The 17368-nt window shown below is 43.3% G+C and overlaps 1 protein-coding gene across 6 annotated transcripts in view; it reads left to right on the plus strand.

Annotated features, from left to right (window-relative positions):
* Positions 1–10573, plus strand: part of ATG16L1 (autophagy related 16 like 1) — a 28649-nt gene extending 18076 nt beyond the window's left edge. For 5 of the 6 annotated variants that reach the window (XM_075158023.1, XM_075158018.1, XM_075158020.1 and 2 more), the window contains 6 exons: positions 331–451; positions 1302–1407; positions 1921–2070; positions 2477–2524; positions 2889–2990; positions 3393–4916. In XM_075158023.1, coding sequence (XP_075014124.1) covers positions 331–451; positions 1302–1407; positions 1921–2070; positions 2477–2524; positions 2889–2990; positions 3393–3486 — 621 coding nt within the window. In that variant the 3' untranslated portion in view covers positions 3487–4916. Of the gene's footprint in view, positions 1–330; positions 452–1301; positions 1408–1920; positions 2071–2476; positions 2525–2888; positions 2991–3392; positions 4917–9653; positions 9806–10378; positions 10440–10522 lie in introns of those variants that run through there. The other variant, XR_012674807.1, reaches the window with a different exon arrangement.
* The last annotated feature ends 6795 nt before the right edge of the window (positions 10574–17368 follow it).

Raw genomic sequence — 17368 nt, forward strand, 5'->3', positions numbered from 1 at the left:
TGTGTTGCAATTGCCATCTGTCCATGAAATGTAGGTGTATGGAGTGTTGAGGAAGAGGGCTCGCAGGTTCCCTGAGCAGCTAGAGAAACTGCAGCCAAAGGTGACCTGTGTCGCCCCACTTCGGGCTGAAGTCTGTGGTACTTAACACTCCTACTCAGTGTTAATCTCTGTTTAACTGTAATAGATTTTTTTTTCCTCCAAGCAGTGCAGTAGACATGCAAATTATGATTTAAGATTGTCTTTGAGTTATTAAATAGAGAACTCGTAAGCTATGATGAAAGGGAGCAAGTGGAACTGTGCAATTTTACCATGTAAATCTCTCGTCCTTAGCACACCCTGACAGGTCACAGCGGTAAAGTTCTGTCAGCCAAGTTCTTGCTGGACAATGCACGCATTGTTTCGGGAAGTCATGACCGGACCCTCAAGCTTTGGGACCTCCGCAGCAAAGTTTGTAAGGAAACCTAACTTCCGTCTTTCATCCATGTTCTGTGCTTCTACTGAATGTAAATGGAAGTCTGACATCAGCCACATTATTCCATCATCTTGCTAGTTTAAAAAAGCAAAAACTAGCAGCCATGCCATCTTCTGTTGTTATTCAAGTAATCGGATTCTTTCTGCCTGTTACCTAAAATAAGAATAAGAAATCATGTGTATGCAGGAAGCACTGTTAATGCTATTACATTAATAGCAGCTGTGTTCTGTGAGTGTTCTTTGTTTACCAGTCTGGGGGTGGGGGTATTTTAGTCTTCCACTAAAAACTTGGAGCCAGGTCAGAGGTTTTAACCCTGAGGTGGATGGAAATGTCTCCTGGAAATGTGCCAAAACTTTCAACATCTCAAATGAAGGAAATGCTAGGATCTAGATTTTTCTTTGGGAGAAACACCTTATTTCCTTGGCATTTCTCCTATTGATGGCTCTTAAACCTGCTTGCACTGAGAGAGAAGTTGGGATTCAAGGTTACCTTGATGCTTGGACCAGAGACATAGGTCAAGGAGACAGTTTCATGTTGTTTAACAGTAGCAAATTATAGCTGTCTAAATACGAAGTGGAAGTAAAGCAGCTGTTGTGGGAGCATTTAAAGGGGTATTAGCCACAGCAAAAGAGATTGAGAAGGGCAGAGAGGTTGTTGGAGACTTAAGGATTATTCTAAGACAGAGTTTGTTTGCCCTGTGGACTTCCTTGGACACTGCTCTGTGTGGCCACTGTGTGTGTGTGTGGTATAGTGATTATTTTCTGTCTCTGTTTTCATCAGTTAGTACAGTATAAATTTCAGTGTGTCACCATTGATTTATCCTTTTTAGGTATAAAAACAGTGTTTGCAGGATCTAGCTGCAATGACATCGTATGTACTGAGCAATGTGTAATGAGTGGACATTTTGATAAGAAAATTCGTTTCTGGGATATCAGGTAAAACTATTGTAAGAGAGTTTATAGTGTAGGAGTGGTTATGGGATTGCTTTCCAAGTATAATCTGAACTAGGGAACTCTTCCTCCTGAGCTTGGAGGCTAATGAGACTGAGCTGCAGAAGGCCGTTGAGGTAACAAAGTAAAAAGAGACTTTGTTACTACTTTTATACTACTTTGGTGTTTTGGGTTTGGGATTTTTTGGGGGGGATGCTGTTTCTTTTCTGAAAAGGCAGTCTGCTTTCTTGTAAATATTTTGCATTGGTCAGTACTTGCCATTCTAGATGTTATTTAGTTTTTCAGAGGGTGGGGTTGTGAGGAAAGTAGTTTCTAACTATTGGCTGGAAACGTTATCCACAAAGTGAGATCTAGCTTGAGAAAGAATCAAAATGTGAGAATAAACCTTTTTCTCCTCTTCTTCCGCTTTGGGACAAGTTAAAGTTTTGATGCAGTGGTTTGGCTTCTGGACCCTGCTTTACTCTTTCTTTTTTCTTTATTTTTTTTTTCTGTCTTGAGGACTGAAAGCATAGTAAAAGAACTGGAGCTGCTTGGAAGAATCACAGCTCTGGACCTGAACTCGGAGCGAACGGAGCTTTTGACCTGTTCCCGTGATGACCTACTGAAGATCATTGATCTGCGGGTTAGTGCTGTCAAGCAGACATTCAGGTGAGTGTGTTCTTCACAAGAACATTATGAACTTCAGAACTTTGGATTGCAGATTGCCCTCAGTGTTGGAGTGTTTTTCAGTATCTCCATGGAGAGAGCAGTCTCCTAACTTTTTTACTACATGGGTAGCAAAGTTCTCTAGAGTCTAACAGCAAAGATCTGCCCTGGTGGATCTTTTCATTTGTCTCTTTAAAGAAGATCGCTTGGCTTAGAAGTCTTCAGCCTAAAGGAAAGAATTTCTTCGGATGCAATTGAGAGGAGGGTGTATGAGAAATGCAAATTGTGATAAAGGGATACTGGAGCTTATTCCAAACCATGTAGAAATCCTTACCATGCTCTTTAGTGAGAACCTGGAAGTCCATCTTCTTATAAATGAATTTACAATTATCTGATTCTAACTTTTCAGCGCCCAGGGATTCAAATGTGGCTCTGACTGGACGAGAGTTGTGTTCAGGTAAGGTCAGATATAAGCAAGATACCTGATAAATCTTTCCCCAGCAAAAGTGAGTGATTCCTGATGCTTGGCTGCGTTGTCCCCATTTACAGCTAGAAAAACTGGGGCAGAGTTTGTGATTTGCCCGAGGTTACCTCTTGGTCAAGACAGAATAGATCTGTAGATATTGATCCAACGTCTTGGAAACTTTCTGATTTCAAAGTGCTTTCACTTCTTAGCGTTAGCAGCTGGTAACACATAACTCTTAAAAGACTACTTAATGCCAAGTTGCTTGCTTAGGAAGTTGTGGGTGGAATGATGTGTGCTGATAAATTGCTGACTTGAAGATTTTTCTCTGCCTTTTGCACCTTCTCTGATCTCGTAGCCCTGACGGTAACTATGTGGCTGCTGGTTCAGCTGATGGAGCCCTCTACATTTGGAACGTGCTCACTGGGAAATTGGAGAGGACGCTTGCAAAGCATCACAGGTGAGGGGAAGCTGGCTGTATAATCTAAAGTGGGGATCTGGGTTGTGAATCTTGCTGAGCTATGAAAGAATTGTAGTCATACAGCTTTGCAACTTATATTGGTGTGTGAGAATTTTTAATATGCAGATTCTTTGTGGATTCATGGCAGTATTCTCTAGATTGAATTAAGGTTAGGTTTGTTGTTGTTCATCTTCTTAAACTGAGATATGATTCTAATAAAGTACATGTAATATATTCTGAAGAAACTGTGTCTCTCTTAGGCTTATTAAAAGCCCAAGTCTCCGGAGAGCTGAGAAAGTGTTTTTTCTTTGATAGTCAGAGTACTATAATATTTCATTCCAGTGTTAAGTGCTGTTGTGGAATTCAGCTTTTTTGTAAACTTCTACCTGGCTTCCATTTCAGTTCTTCTATCAATGCAGTTGCATGGTCACCAGCGGGTGCCCATGTGGTCAGTGTGGACAAAGGAAACAAGGCTGTCCTGTGGTCTGAATTTTGACTGGACGGAGGGTGAAAGGCAGAGCGTCCAGCGCCTCTGTGTATGGTGGTGCTGGTCCGTGGCTGAACAGAATGGAGACCCGAGCCCAGATCCATCCTGAGTCGGGATATTAACAAGCGCATGGGCTTCACTTTCCAGAGGAAAGTTCTAAAGCAATGGAGAAGGAGCCTGAGTCAGAGACTTCTTATGGCCGTAACTGCACTGTGGCACTCGGACTCAGCAAGGGATTAGCTGTTCTGGATGGAGAATGCTATTTAGTCATGCCTTTACATGCAGTATCTATGCACCAAGTGGAGCTGAAGATACTAGCGGGATTCCTCACCAGACAGCTGTGCCAAATACCGTGTCACACAAATGTATCTACAGCACTTCTGAGCTGGAAATGTTGGAAAGAAGTTACTGTGTATGCTGACTTAATACGTGTCCTGTCTCCTGTGTTCTGTTCTCGTGGCCTGGTTCAGGCATGGGGTGAGAAGATCCTGAAACATGGACAGGTCGTAGGCAGTCTGAAGTGTTGGAACAGCTTTTAAAGAGAGTCTCCCGTGGCTCTGGCAGCTCTGCCTTTGAGTTATCGGCTCAATTCAGATCTGCTCTGATCCTGACACAGTTTCTCCAGCACTGTCATGTGAACTCTTTGTATCAGTTTCACCTCTTCTTAAGGCAACGGTCCGTTCTTCAGGACTTCTGCACCCTTCTGTTAAAATGCCCTTCAACAGCTTGGGTATCACAAAATAGGAGATTTTTAATCTTTTTATTCCACAGGCAGTTTGGTTACTGGGTGTAAGGAGAGAGAAGTTCAACTTCTGTTGTGCTGCTGTGATAAGGAATGTAGTCATACTGTGACTTCAGTACCAGAGTATAGATGTTTGGTCCCTTTTTCTGTTCATCCGTCCTGTCCTGGCGGCTGTCAGTAGAACACAGGGGAGCAGTGGGGTTAAATCCCAAAAAATCCCAAATCCATTGTTTTGGTGCTGGCAATTCCAGGCCACTTGCCCCCTTCTTGAGCACACGTGCAATATTCCTGTTTGCGCTGGAGCCCGCTCTCTGCTACGGAGCAGTGTCTTGGCTCTGTCCCTGTTTAAGCATCCAAAACCATGATGTGGCTGGGTGTGAGCTACCCGGCATAACTTTATCCAGCCAAACCTTTCCACATCGTCTGGGCCTCAAGACAAGCCACCAGCGTTTTATTGCCTTTTTATTTGCACTTTATTTTCTTCTTTCCTGATAGTGTTTTACTAAGGAAGTGTGTTCTTCGGAGGGGCTGGATTAGGGGGCAGCTGCTATAACAGGCATCTCTCTAACCTAGCCTTTTATTCAGACACTTTCTGCAGGGGGGAATTAGAGTATATGGGGCAAAGTTTTTATTTATTCAGCTGCCCATAAGAACTTGATTGTAAATAAACCTGTGTTCTGCTTTTAAAACCCCACAATGCTCTGATTCATTTATTTGTGTGTCTGTGTCTGAGATGTTGTTCTAAATGAGCAAAGAGGGAAACCCGAAATGCCTATTTCTGTGCTATGTTTTCCTGACGAATTGTGGATTTCAGCCGCACTGTGGGATTTGGTGTAGAGGGGGAAAGAGGATAATGCTCTTAGCTTGAAGCTGGACATCCCGCAGATACAACCTGTCTTGCCCTGTCTCGGGAATACTGCCTTGAGACTGAATGAAAACTTGCCACGTTGAACAAGTGCCTCTGTCCCTGAAAGGTTGATGTATTCCTGGATGTTTCGGATAAATTACTGAATTGCGGAAATTTAGTAGCTGTATTTCAGACACTGCTGAAAATAGAAGGCTTTTTCTGCTGTGGTACTTTGACTGCTACCTTGTTAAGTTTTTAAGCTAGTAATAGGAGTTGCATGTTTCTTTAAAAATACAAAAACCCTTATTGAAGATAATGCTCTGGTTCCTACCTCAGAGTAATAAGCAAAGCCTTCAGCTGTTTAATGTACAAATTTCATACATAACTAAGAGCCATCAATGACCACCTTCCTATTTTCATAAAAAAAGAAGCCTTCTGTCCAGCTCTTGGAAGTGAGAACGTAGCAAAAATGGAAAGATTCACACTGGTGTTCTGAAGCGTTTCTAAAGGCAAGATTTTTTTTTTGCCTGTTGTTATGGGAGAAGGTCCTTGAAAAGGCACCTACCAAGAGTCCAGGTGACCTTGGTTACTGTGGAAAAGCAGATCACTAAATGCCAAGTCAGCATGATAAAGGATTATTGGGAGATTAACGTAATAAAAACTCTGCAGGCTCTGCTGAGGAGGTTTTAGGAAGTTTATAATTTAGGCTGCTATACTTGTGTTTTTCTACAACATGGGCACAGATCTTACACAAAGGGCTTTGCTTTGCCTGTTGGTGCTGTTACAAAGTAGGTTAATAATGCTCGAGGATAATGGCTAGCTAGCTAAGACCTTAAGCATTTTAGATTAAAATTCCTTAGGACCAAGGTACAATAGGAAATTCTAGTGACCAATTTTAACTTTTTTTTACTTCTATTGCCTCCTTTTCTGCTTCAACCTGCAGAGGAAGAAGAGAAAACGAAGGTACCTGCTGTGCAGAGGTGGCTGTCGCACTGTTTCTCTGCTAAAGGTGGAGCTGCCCTTCAGGTGGTTTTGGGGGGTGGGGTGGGCATCTTTCTCTGGACATAACACGTTTCCTGATGCACCCTTATGGAGAAGCTGCTTCCAAGCTCCCCCGAAGATGTTTGCAATGCCACATGTATCCACACCGTGCAGGCCCTCCGAGGAGTAGCAGGTGTAACGAATGCTCGTTCCTCTCCTGAAGGACTAATAATCCTGCAGTGGCAGCAGCACAAACTCTTAACAAACCCAGCTTGCTCTTTTTTGCCTTTGCACTGTGTGACCAAATAGAACGTTGATTTTGTGGGTTAATTTCTGGGGTCTCTTCCCTGCTTCCTACAACCAGGATCTGGCTTTCCTTCCGCAACACAGGCACATGTGAGTTTCTGTGTTTTAGGGCTGACTGGTTTGTGTTTGCCAGAGTTGATTAAACAGAGTAGTGATTAAGCTCTCCAAATAATCCACCTCTGGTTAATAAAATGTTGCTGGAATTTGGAAAACACTGAAAGAGCTGAGGAACACTGGTTCTGTGTTCATTTTTTGGAATAATTTGTGTACCCAGGCCACTATATTCAGGCAAACGTTAGTGATTGTTTGCAAAAAGCAAGCTTGATTTGTGACTGCAAGATTGCCTGAAATGGAGGGTGCTGTTCAGGCTGGCAAGTGGAGAGGATACCATGTGATCTTTCTAATCAAACTGACAGATGCAGCCCAGAGGAAAGCTACAGCTGTTTATGCAGCTTTCAAGCCAAAAATTACACATATTGTTGTGCATAATATCAAGACCACATTCATGGGGGGGCGGGGGGAAGTTATTCTTGGGACATTCATGAACAGAAGCTAAATTGAAATCTCTGTTCGTGTGTCTTGCATCTTGGATGTTGTGCCTCACCCTATAAGTAAATTAAAGAGGGGAGGTGTACTAGCTAGCAACATACTGTTTTGCATCAGCGTGGGAATGGGATGTTGGTGGAGCAATAATAGATAAACTGCTTAGCGATTATGAGAATAATACATTGTTCTCAATGGTTGGTAGTCCTTCATAATGGCATCTATTTATAGAGACTTGGTTTTGTGTTTTATAAACTCCCTTCTTCAAAAATGGCTCTTGTCTGTTCAGCTTCTTATCAGGCTGGATGGCTTGCAACCCTAGGAAGGAGAAGATAGAGAAAGAGCTTTAGAATAAAGCTGCTTTCAGTAACCATCCTGTTCTATGTAAGTCTGTAGTCTTTACAAAGCATGTGAGTATGACATTGTAGACCTCTTCACTGACGATCTGAGCTTCCTTAGGTAATGCTTTATGTTGCTGACTTAACCACTTTCCAGTTGAATCTTAGCCCAGGTACAATATTTGCTCTTGGAGGGGGATTAATTCTTGAAATCCTGGATGGACGCAACTAGAGACGTGCTTTCAAATCCCCTACAAATTGTCTTCCTTGTTTGCTAAGAGGTTAGTGATTCCCTCTGGTAGATGCGAAGAAGCACAGGACACGGCTGTGTGGAATATTCATCTTTCTTCGGTAGTTTAGGGATTCACGTCTTTGTCCCGTGGCACCTCCTGCGGCATTTGGAACACAGCAAGGTATTTAATGTTATTTGCTGGTTTGTTTATTTGGGTCTACAGCATGAGTAGGGTGTCTGTTCAGCAACAAATACTAATCCGGACTTGGAAAACATACCTGTACTTTATAAAAATAGAAATTCTTAAACATGTAAAGTTTGTCTCCAATCTCTACCTTACATTTTTTCCAGCTTTCTAAGAAGGGAAGTAGTTCCTTTTTCTACAGTTTGTTGTGCGCAAATAGGCCTGTTTCTACTCTTGAAACAGTTTTAAAATGGGAAAGCAAGCAGAAACTAGAGCGGAAGCAAACTGCAAGGACGGTCATACACCGTCAGACCAACGGTCTGTCTGACGCAGTGTGCTCATTCACGCAGGCCCAGCGGGGAGAAGTGTAAGAATAGGGCACGTGTAGCATCATCCTTTCCTGATGCAGCTCCTCAGCTTCAGAGTCCTACGGGGTTAAGGTTGCGCCTGGATCATCCTGTCCAACATCTGCCAAAAGCCTTTTCCCTGCGAACGCATCTAATCCCGTGAATCAATTCATACTGGTGCTTTCCAGAGCCTTCTGCAGCAACACACTGTACTCTTGAATCTTATGTTATATGGGGAAACGCTTCACTTTATTTTGCATTTGAAGTCTGATCACTTAACTGGATGCTGCTGTTTTATGACTTACAACAAAGTGAAAAACCTAATCTCTCTCCGCTTTGTACCACTCAGGTTTTCTGGATATCTCTTGTTTCCTTTTGGTCTCCTTTTTTCCCTCTCCCCCCAAGAATCTTATTCCATCTGTTTTTTCCTTGGTTACAAGCTGTTCCCTACCCCTGGTTATACTTGTTACCTTTCTGGGCGGGTAGCTAGGCAGTTGTATTTTTAAGGTCCATTCTGTTTTGAGTTCAATGATATCCTGCAGGTAATGGGTTGCGTTTGGTTCTGATTTAGGAAAATACAGTAAGACAGATGAGTTCTCATTTTAGGTTTGGTCTGGCTCCTTACCAATACATACCACCTTTCTAGGTCTTAGACTGAGCATGCCGTATCCAAGATGTGGATATGTAAGGGGTTCTGAAATGGATAAATGGCATTCTCTGTTGTGTTCTTGATTTATTTCCTAATAACTTCTTTGCTTATGTCAAGACGTTCTTCCCAAGTGATACCAACTATAACTGTGCATGTCAGACTGTAGTTGTATTTTCTTTGAGTGCAATACTTTTCAGTTACCGTTATAGAATATACGGTATTTCATCTCCTATCCAGTCTGCATTATGAAGCGCTCCTCCAGCTTAACATAGCTTTATTTTTGGGAATCCAGAATAGGTTTGTGTCTGTGGGCAGGCTATTCATTCCTTATCTAGGCTTCTTTCCGTTCGTTCAAGGACGTGCTCAACAGCAAATGTCCCAGGACAGATGACACTGTGCTGCTGTGTACTTGCCACGGTCAAAACAGAAAACAAAACCAAACAAACACCACCCAGACAATCCAAACTCTGAAAGTAGCCAAAACCCATCTGTATTGATATTCTTTATTTCCTATATTTTATCCCATTATTAATGAGTGAAATGCCCTTCCTTCTTATCTCATGACAACTTAGAGCCTCTGATGAGAAATCTTGAGGTACCTTTTGAAAATCAAAGTATTTTGTGTTGATCAGATTACCTTTATTTGTACTCTTACAGATTTCTTCACAAAATTACTCTCTACAAACCTCTCTGCAAAGGCCAAGCTATCTCTTCCTCTCCAGATTTTTCTATTAGTCTACTAACTTTTTTAATATGAATTAAAAAGAGTTCGTGGTCTTTTGTAATGTTTCTGAAGAGCTGTTTTTAAATAGATGATTTTATGTTTGTTTTTTTTTTTTTTTTTATGAGGAACTGCTAAAATGAAAAGAAACCCACCTTCTGTGCTGTGCCTGAGTATTATTGAAACAGTGTTTGGTAAACTATACGTGGGAGCAGAGTGCTTTACCCACCAAGTATAATTCTGCTTTTATCTCATCCACCTATTTTTTTTCTGACATCTTTCCCAGGACCTCTTGGGGCAGAAAAGCTTCATTCACCCACAGTCACATACCCATCTTTGACCATGAGCTGCCCTGAGTCTCAAAAGACGGGAACGAGTGGGAAGAATGCTAGTTCTCAAAAACAAATTATCTTCAAAAAAAGCACCCGTGACAAAGCTGTAAGTACCATAATAACGGGTTTATGTAGGTATGAGTTTTACTTGTAGTCAGACTGGAGACTTGTTAGAAAGCTCTTTCCTGTCCCCTTCATTTTTTTGTGAAGAAGGACCATGAACTGTATTTAGCGCTAATTTTGAGGAGATGACATAAACAGAGTTTATAGGGCAAGCTTCTCATATATTATAATACAAGAGGAAGGCAACTCGCCTCTCCCTCCTCCTAGGTTGTACTCCTGCTGGTAAATGTTTAAAACAAAGCTGATTCATTGTCTTTCCAACCTGATGGCACCAAAAATCTTTAAATCTATAGTTGTTTGTCACATGCAGAAGTATTTATGTTGTACTTTTGGGAGTTGGTCTACATCAGGTCTTCAATTCTGATGTCCTGAAGCATGTGAATAATCCTGTTGAGTCTGATGGAGATCGCATGTTTGCTGGGGAAAAAAGAAATATTCCCTTTAAAATGGAATTGTTCTGATCCCTACAAGATTTATAGCTCTCTGCCGTGTCCCCCCTGCCAACACACAACCGTCAACACTTTGTAGTTCAACCGTGGTCATCTTCTCCCTACAGCTGACCATCTACCTGGGAAAGCGGGACTTCATTGACAACATAGGGAATGTGGAACCTGTAGGTAAGTCCACAAAGATAGTGCTGCCCTTCCTGCTCTCTCTGATTATCCTCTGTTAATCTTTTTTATTTTTTCCTTTCTTTCAGATGGTGTTGTATTAGTGGATCCTGCCCTTATCAAGGGGAAAAAAGGTTTGAGGTTTTATGCAACATGTTTCAGAGATTGTTAGTCCTCTTTTGAAGTGAGATGCTGAGATAGAACTTTTTTTTATTGTTTTAAGGGTTTCTTACTCAACGTAATATGTGTTCTTCCATATATTATGAATACTTACTGGGTTATACAACAGCGTTGAAATGGCTTTCCCTGACTCTATAGTGCAGGAGGATTTTACATCCCACCCTGGCTGCATTGTTAGCCTGCTGCAGGCTTTACCCAACGTGTGCTTCTTTCCAGTGTATGTGTCCCTGACCTGTGCTTTCCGGTATGGCCAGGAAGACATTGATGTGATTGGCCTCACCTTCCGACGGGACCTGTTCTTCTCTAGGGTCCAAGTGTACCCGCCTGCTGACAAGCCAGAGTCTCTCTCCCATTTGCAGGAATCTCTGCTAAAGAAGCTGGGGAAAAATGCTTATCCCTTTTTCTTTACGGTAAGTATCTCATACGAGCCTCTGACCCTCTTCTCCTTGTCTGTTATTACCAGGCTGCTGAGACCTGGTGATGGACTGAAGACAGGGATTAATAGTGAATTCATGTTACGGGAAGTTCCAATTTTGAGTGACAGGCAATGTACCAGTTTTTTTTTCCTTACCATCCTAAGTGGTAAGGTGCAAGAAGATCCTAACTGCACGTGAAAAGTGCTTTCCTTGAAAAGGCAGGGAAACAGGCAATGGCTTTATGCCAGCAACAGCCCTCTATATCCTTGTCTTCCCCATTCCTGAGGGGCTGGAATACTTTATACCATTGCCCCAGTGCTCACAGAGGAAACGCCAAATCCTTTCTTTTTAAAAATTTTATGGATCAAACAAGCGGATGAAAAGCTCTTTACCAGATGTTGTCAACAAATAACAGCTCACTGCCAAATTCTGATTCTGACAGGATATGCTTCCAGTACTGTCAGTGACATGTCTGCCTTAGCATCCCCTAGGTAGATCCAGGTTTGAAAACCATATGCTCTGATACAGCAACAAATAAGTCTTTGAATGATTCTGCTAAATGGGGTCATAATATTATTAACCACTCAAATACAATCTAGTGATCTTCAGACTGCTGGAGTCTCTAATGGGATGTTAGCAGTCAGTCCCCAGTGAGCTACTCTGCAGCCTTCCCAGTTGGTGTCTGGAGTTGCTGGCCCTGCCTAGGCCACGAGCGAATGGACACTGGCTGGCGTCTGGCTGGTCTTTATGGCCTTAGTGGTGTTTCTGACACAGAGATGCTTTGCTCAAGCTTCAGGCCCATGTGAACGGTGAGAGCACGGCTGTGAGCCATATTGATCATCTTGGATGGGGAGCCAGATGTTCCAGCTTCTACTCTAAGCTGTGCCTCTAGGGCTCTCTTTGATTTTTAGACCAGGTGCTTCACGTGCCTGGACTTGTTTTACTTTTTCTGCCCCCACTTTTTTTTTTTTTTCTTTTCTTTCTTGGTTATTAAAGTATTGTTCATACAAGGCAAGTGTATGTTCACACAAGGCAAGTGGGACTTGTTCATACGAGGCAAGTGTAAGGCCCAGTGTATTAAGGCTCCTATCTTAGCCAGAACTTCAAAGGGTTACTACATCACAGTGAGTGACCTGTTGTCTTCAGGATTGCTTTGTACTTTTTGTGAGCAATATGTTAATTAGAGTATCACAGAGTTGGAGATCTTTGTAATATTGGGGTGTTTTTCTCTTCTTCCTCCCATAGTTTCCAGATTACCTGCCTTGTTCAGTCTGTCTGCAGCCTGCACCTCATGATGTTGATAAGGTGAGACCAACGGGACACTTGTGCTTATCATGGTTGAGGAAAGTCATATGGGAAAAGTCATGTGAATTTATTTGGCAAGCTTGAGAGTAGAATAAGGTGATACTGGGGTTTACTGTGCTACAAATGTCAGAAACCTGACTTGAGAGCTACAAGTGTGTGTCACAGACTTGGAATTTAAGTCCTCAGAATAAGAAATATAGCAGCAAGACTACTAAATCTGCAATGCTTGTAGTTTCCTTAAGGGTACCACATGATTTGTGGGTTGGCTGCACATAAAATGATTGTAGCTGTCAGGCTACGTGAGAGAAAAGGAGACCAAGTGCCTAAAATCTCTTAGATTGCTATAAATAGCATGTGTTAAGACGTGCTTCTGAATTAAAACAAATGCAGAGAAGGGCTGGCTTGCACATGTGTGTAAACAAAACAAAAACCCTGGAGTAAAAGTCAGCAGATAATGAGATGTTCTGCAAGGTTTCTGACATGATTTAAAGTATTCCTTTTATACTTCACTGGACGCTTCTCCGAACAGCTGAGCTAGACTAACAACCAGGCAAGGTGGGATGCAGGTTGTAGAATCCAGTGCCACAAGGATAAGCTGTGTTTTTTTACCAAGGAATTATATTCTAGCAAAAATTCCCATATTGCTCTGTAGAGAGTTATCTGGGACTCACACAGATGTCCCATGGCAGTATAAATCCATTAAAACAAAGGTCAGCTTGGCCTGATCAGCCTTTAGACACCGGGAAGTAAGAAGGTTGACCCTAAGTCAGGTATTGGCATTACAAAGCCATTCAGAAATTCAGTTCAGAAACCCAGGGCGGAGTGGAGAGCCTTGCAGGCTGGTCAGTCTTATAACGTGTGGCGTGCTGTGACCTCTACAGCACTGCTCTCACAGAAAGCCTTTTAGGAGTAGGGATGTCATCTGTCAAAGGCTGGGAGCTAAGCCTCATTTCTCAGAAGCAGCATGGAACAGGTGGATGCTGCCCCACCGGTTGGCAGGGATCTCTATTATAATGGTAGGAGGCCAGAAGAATTTGCAGCTGGCAGGAATCGGCCAACTTCTGGTGGTGTATAGAAAGATATTTAAACATCTGCAGATGTTCTTGGCTTCTGACGCTGGTTTTACAGCTGTCTTCTCTCTCTGGCAGAGCTGTGGGGTGGACTTTGAGGTGAAAGCTTTCTCAACAGAGAATGTGGAAGAGAGAATTCATAAGAGGTAACAGAACGTGTGTGTCTGTCTTCAGCTTTGCCCTTCTTAAAGGGGGTGGGTGGTTCAGTAATGCACCTTGGTTGACTGTTCAGATTTACCCCACTTGTCATTGGGCTTCTTGGGTGTAAGCACATGTGAATGCAGGACTCCTGCCTCTGCCAAGCCCAAAGTACCACCATGTTGTCCTCTGCTGCTTCCCAGGAACTCTGCACGTCTGCTGATCCGTAAGGTGCAATATGCTCCAGAAAAGCCAGGACCCCAACCTTGTGCGGAGACCACCTGGCAGTTCTTCATGTCCAACAAGCCGTTACACTTGAAAGCTTGCCTCAGTAAAGAGGTGAGGAGTTTGCCTCGGGACGGTGGACATCATAGTATTGGCATGTCAATACGCATTCTGCTGGCCAAAGGAGCTACTTCGTGTGTTACTTGGACAGTCTCAGCTGAGACTGCCTTGGCCCAGCACTCAAGGGCTCTAACGTGATCTTTGTCAGTAGCTACTGTTAGGGGAGGCTGGGACCCCGTTACAAGACGCATTTGAGGCCAAATAAGTCATTGAAGGAAAGGTCATGAATCATTGGGAAGGGTCATCTTGCCTTATCTGGCCTCTGTGAGGAGATTTAATCTGGGGGGACTAGAGGGGTTTAGGGCTCGGGAGAAGCCTCCTGGCTGGATTTCTGAGCATCAGATTCCTTCTAGGTGTACTACCATGGCGAGCCCATTCCAGTCACTGTCACCATCAACAACAGCACAGAGAAAACAGTGAAGAAGATCAAAGTCCAGGGTATGTTTTTACTGTTGCTCGGGATTCTTTGAGGGCTAGAAGACTGAATGGTGGGAGGGCTGAAAGAGAGCCAGAATTTAGTGCTTGCAACAGCTTAAGCAGGCAGCGTGGGACAAGTCAGGAATTTGTCCCTCCACCCTGTCTGTTGCTGTTTCTTTGCTGTTCATCAAGTGAAACACTGCAGCCTTTTTCCTGACTCTCATGGTTACTTGTGTGGCTTAATTTCAAGCACCAGTATGTCCCCTTTAGTAAATGGAAAGGGTCTGGCATCTGCAGCGGGCAAGGCAGGTGCTCTGGGGAAAAACCCCCCTCTTTTGGGAGGCCGGTGGGAAGGGCTCCCCTGTCAATGTGATGCTCCTGCTAACTGTGAATGTGCCTAGGTTGCACACAATTTTGCCTGGGGTTTCAGAAACATCTGGCAATGTGAGAAACAGCCGCTCTGCCAGCGATGGCGTAATTCCTCCTGAGGAAGCTGAGGGCAGGGGCTGAGTTTCAGCGGAGTTTCAGTACTGTGCCTGTGTTTTATTTGTGGCACTGCATGTTTTCATCCCACAAGCTCCATTGCACTTGGAGCTGTGGAAGGCAGTCTGAGACAAGAAGGATGAGAAAGAAGGGAAGGCAAGGAGGGAACGAAGTTGCTGAGGTGTTTACAAAACTCTGTATTAGAGAAAGCTAATTCAGTGCTGGTCTTGGATGCACTGTCTAGTGATTCCCAAATATTTTTAGGCTGACATGCCTCTGTCAGGCTTAAAAAGACCTTGCTGATCCCCAGATTCTCTCTCATCAGTGTTTCAGTCAGAATTACCCTATGGTTTTTTTGGTGTTTGATTGGGGAATATAAGCCATTTATTATCATAGGCTCTTGACTGCAGTTTGGTATCCAGTCTGCGTGATGATGGTATCTCCTGCATGCAAATGCATTGGCTATAGATACACAAGAGATACTGGTGACCAGAGATAAAAGTGGACATGCTTAGAGAAGAGGAGGGAGATCTTTAAAATGGAAAGAGCAGGCTCCCAGGGGAAACCATGGGTTATTGACTTTTTGTCATCTCCAAATCAAGGCTGGATGCCTTTCAGGGAAGATAGTCTTTGGCCATTTGCGTGCTGTTGGTCTCTATCCAGGTCAGGCTGTCTGACCTGGTGGTCCCTTCAGGCTCTAAATGGATGGGTTTTCCTGCCATCCTCATGACCTCTTCCATTCCTGAGCCTCGGGGGTGGGGGGCAGCTTGTTGTTTCTGATGCATATGCACAACTGATTGTCCGCTTTCTCCTTTCGCCCTCAGTGGAGCAGGTTGCCAATGTGGTTTTGTACTCCAGTGACTACTATACAAAAGTGGTGGCTGCTGAGGAAGTACAGTGAGTGAATGCTCTGCTTATCCCTTCTTGCTCCTTCTGACCCTTTTAATTACCCTCCTCCTTCTCAGTAATGGGAAGTACTCCTAGCTATAGTCTTGCAGTTGCCTGCTGTTACAGTGCTCTCTCCTCTCCTCTCCCCTCACATGTGTATCCCCCACACCACCTATACTCTCTGCATGCAGCTGGTCTCCTTTTCTCATAGCCAGCAGGTACCCTGCACCTTTTTTCAGAGAACAGAGGGAGGTTGCAGAAGAGGGGTTGTTTGAAGAGTAATTACCTACTAGAAAAACTTAGCAGGGGCTGTGGAAGGCTCCCCATTGCTTGAAATCTTTAAATAGAGATGCAACATTTTTCTGAAAGGTTCTGCTGTTTGAGTGGAAGTCATGGATGCTCTAGCTTGAGGTCAGTCTTTTTAATACCATTTCATTTGGTTTCTTCTGGCCTTGGAAGGCCCATGAAAACCTCGAGCCTATTGACAGTGTGGAGAACCACTTGGTTTTTTGCATTGCACTGCATTGGCAGTGCAGCGCTGAACTTTGCTTTGCGAGGAGGGTTGGGGTTGAACACACCCAGACATTTTATATTTTTCTGGTTTTTTGCTCTGTAGCTCTGTGTTTTCCATTGAGTATTGGTCTTCCAAACTAGAATTTATTTTGTCCAAATTTAGAGGTCTGCAGCATAGTTTGACCTACTTTAGAAGTCTACCTTAATGTGAAATTAATAATTTTCTGCAAGTGCTTGTTCCTCTCTGCTGATTATAAAGGGAATTTTTCTGACTAGTTTAGATGTAGACATTTGCATTGTAGACGACTAAATTTGGACAGGTAAATTCCGTATCTTTTGGGTGGCTTTGTAATCGTTTTTGAAATTCTCTTGGTTGGGTGCGTAACGCAAATCAGAGTGTGTATCGCTTTCCTTCTCTCACCTGCTGCTTATTTTCAGGGAAAAGGTGCAGCCAAACAGTAGCCTGACCAAGACCCTGACACTTTTGCCCTTGCTAGCAAATAACCGGGAGACGCGGGAAATAGCTCTGGATGGAAAACTAAAGGATGAGGACACCAACTTGGCTTCTAGTACCATGTGAGTAGAGTTTTAAATGGTCTTAGTCAGTGGAGGGTTATAAAGAAGAGGGGGAGAATGAAGGAGACACTCATATCAGGAGTTTGTACGTGTAAATGTGTGTCCAGATAGGTAGATCTGAGTTGCATGGCTTAGCCTATCATATTGATTCAGGGTGAATAGTGATCAGAGGTCTGGAGAGTATTAGCTGTCCCTGGGGCTTGTCTGCTCTATCACTTCCAGGAGAATAGGATGTTCACCTAGTTCTTGCTCCAACTATATATTGTTGGGCTGTTGCTACGCTGCCTAACACTGCTGTCTGTTTTCTCTGTAGTATTAAGGATGGAATAGACAAGACAGTGATGGGGATTCTGGTTTCCTACAAGGTCAAAGTGAAGCTCACTGTTCCAGGGTAAGAATAACAGACTTTTTGCTACATCTGCATAAAGTTAAGAGTGGGGAGTGTGTGTACTTCATTGATGAGTGGGGAGAGGGCAGGACAGTCCACCCTAAGAGAAACGGCACGTGTAGGACATCAGGCTCCTGCTAAAGCATAAACTGCCTGGAAATCAGTCGTGGCGTATCCAAAGAACTTGTCCTGAGCCAGAGGGATTGGATTATCTTC

This window comes from Calonectris borealis, chromosome 9, assembly GCF_964195595.1.
Source record: "Calonectris borealis chromosome 9, bCalBor7.hap1.2, whole genome shotgun sequence".
Lineage (NCBI taxonomy): Eukaryota > Metazoa > Chordata > Aves > Procellariiformes > Procellariidae > Calonectris > Calonectris borealis.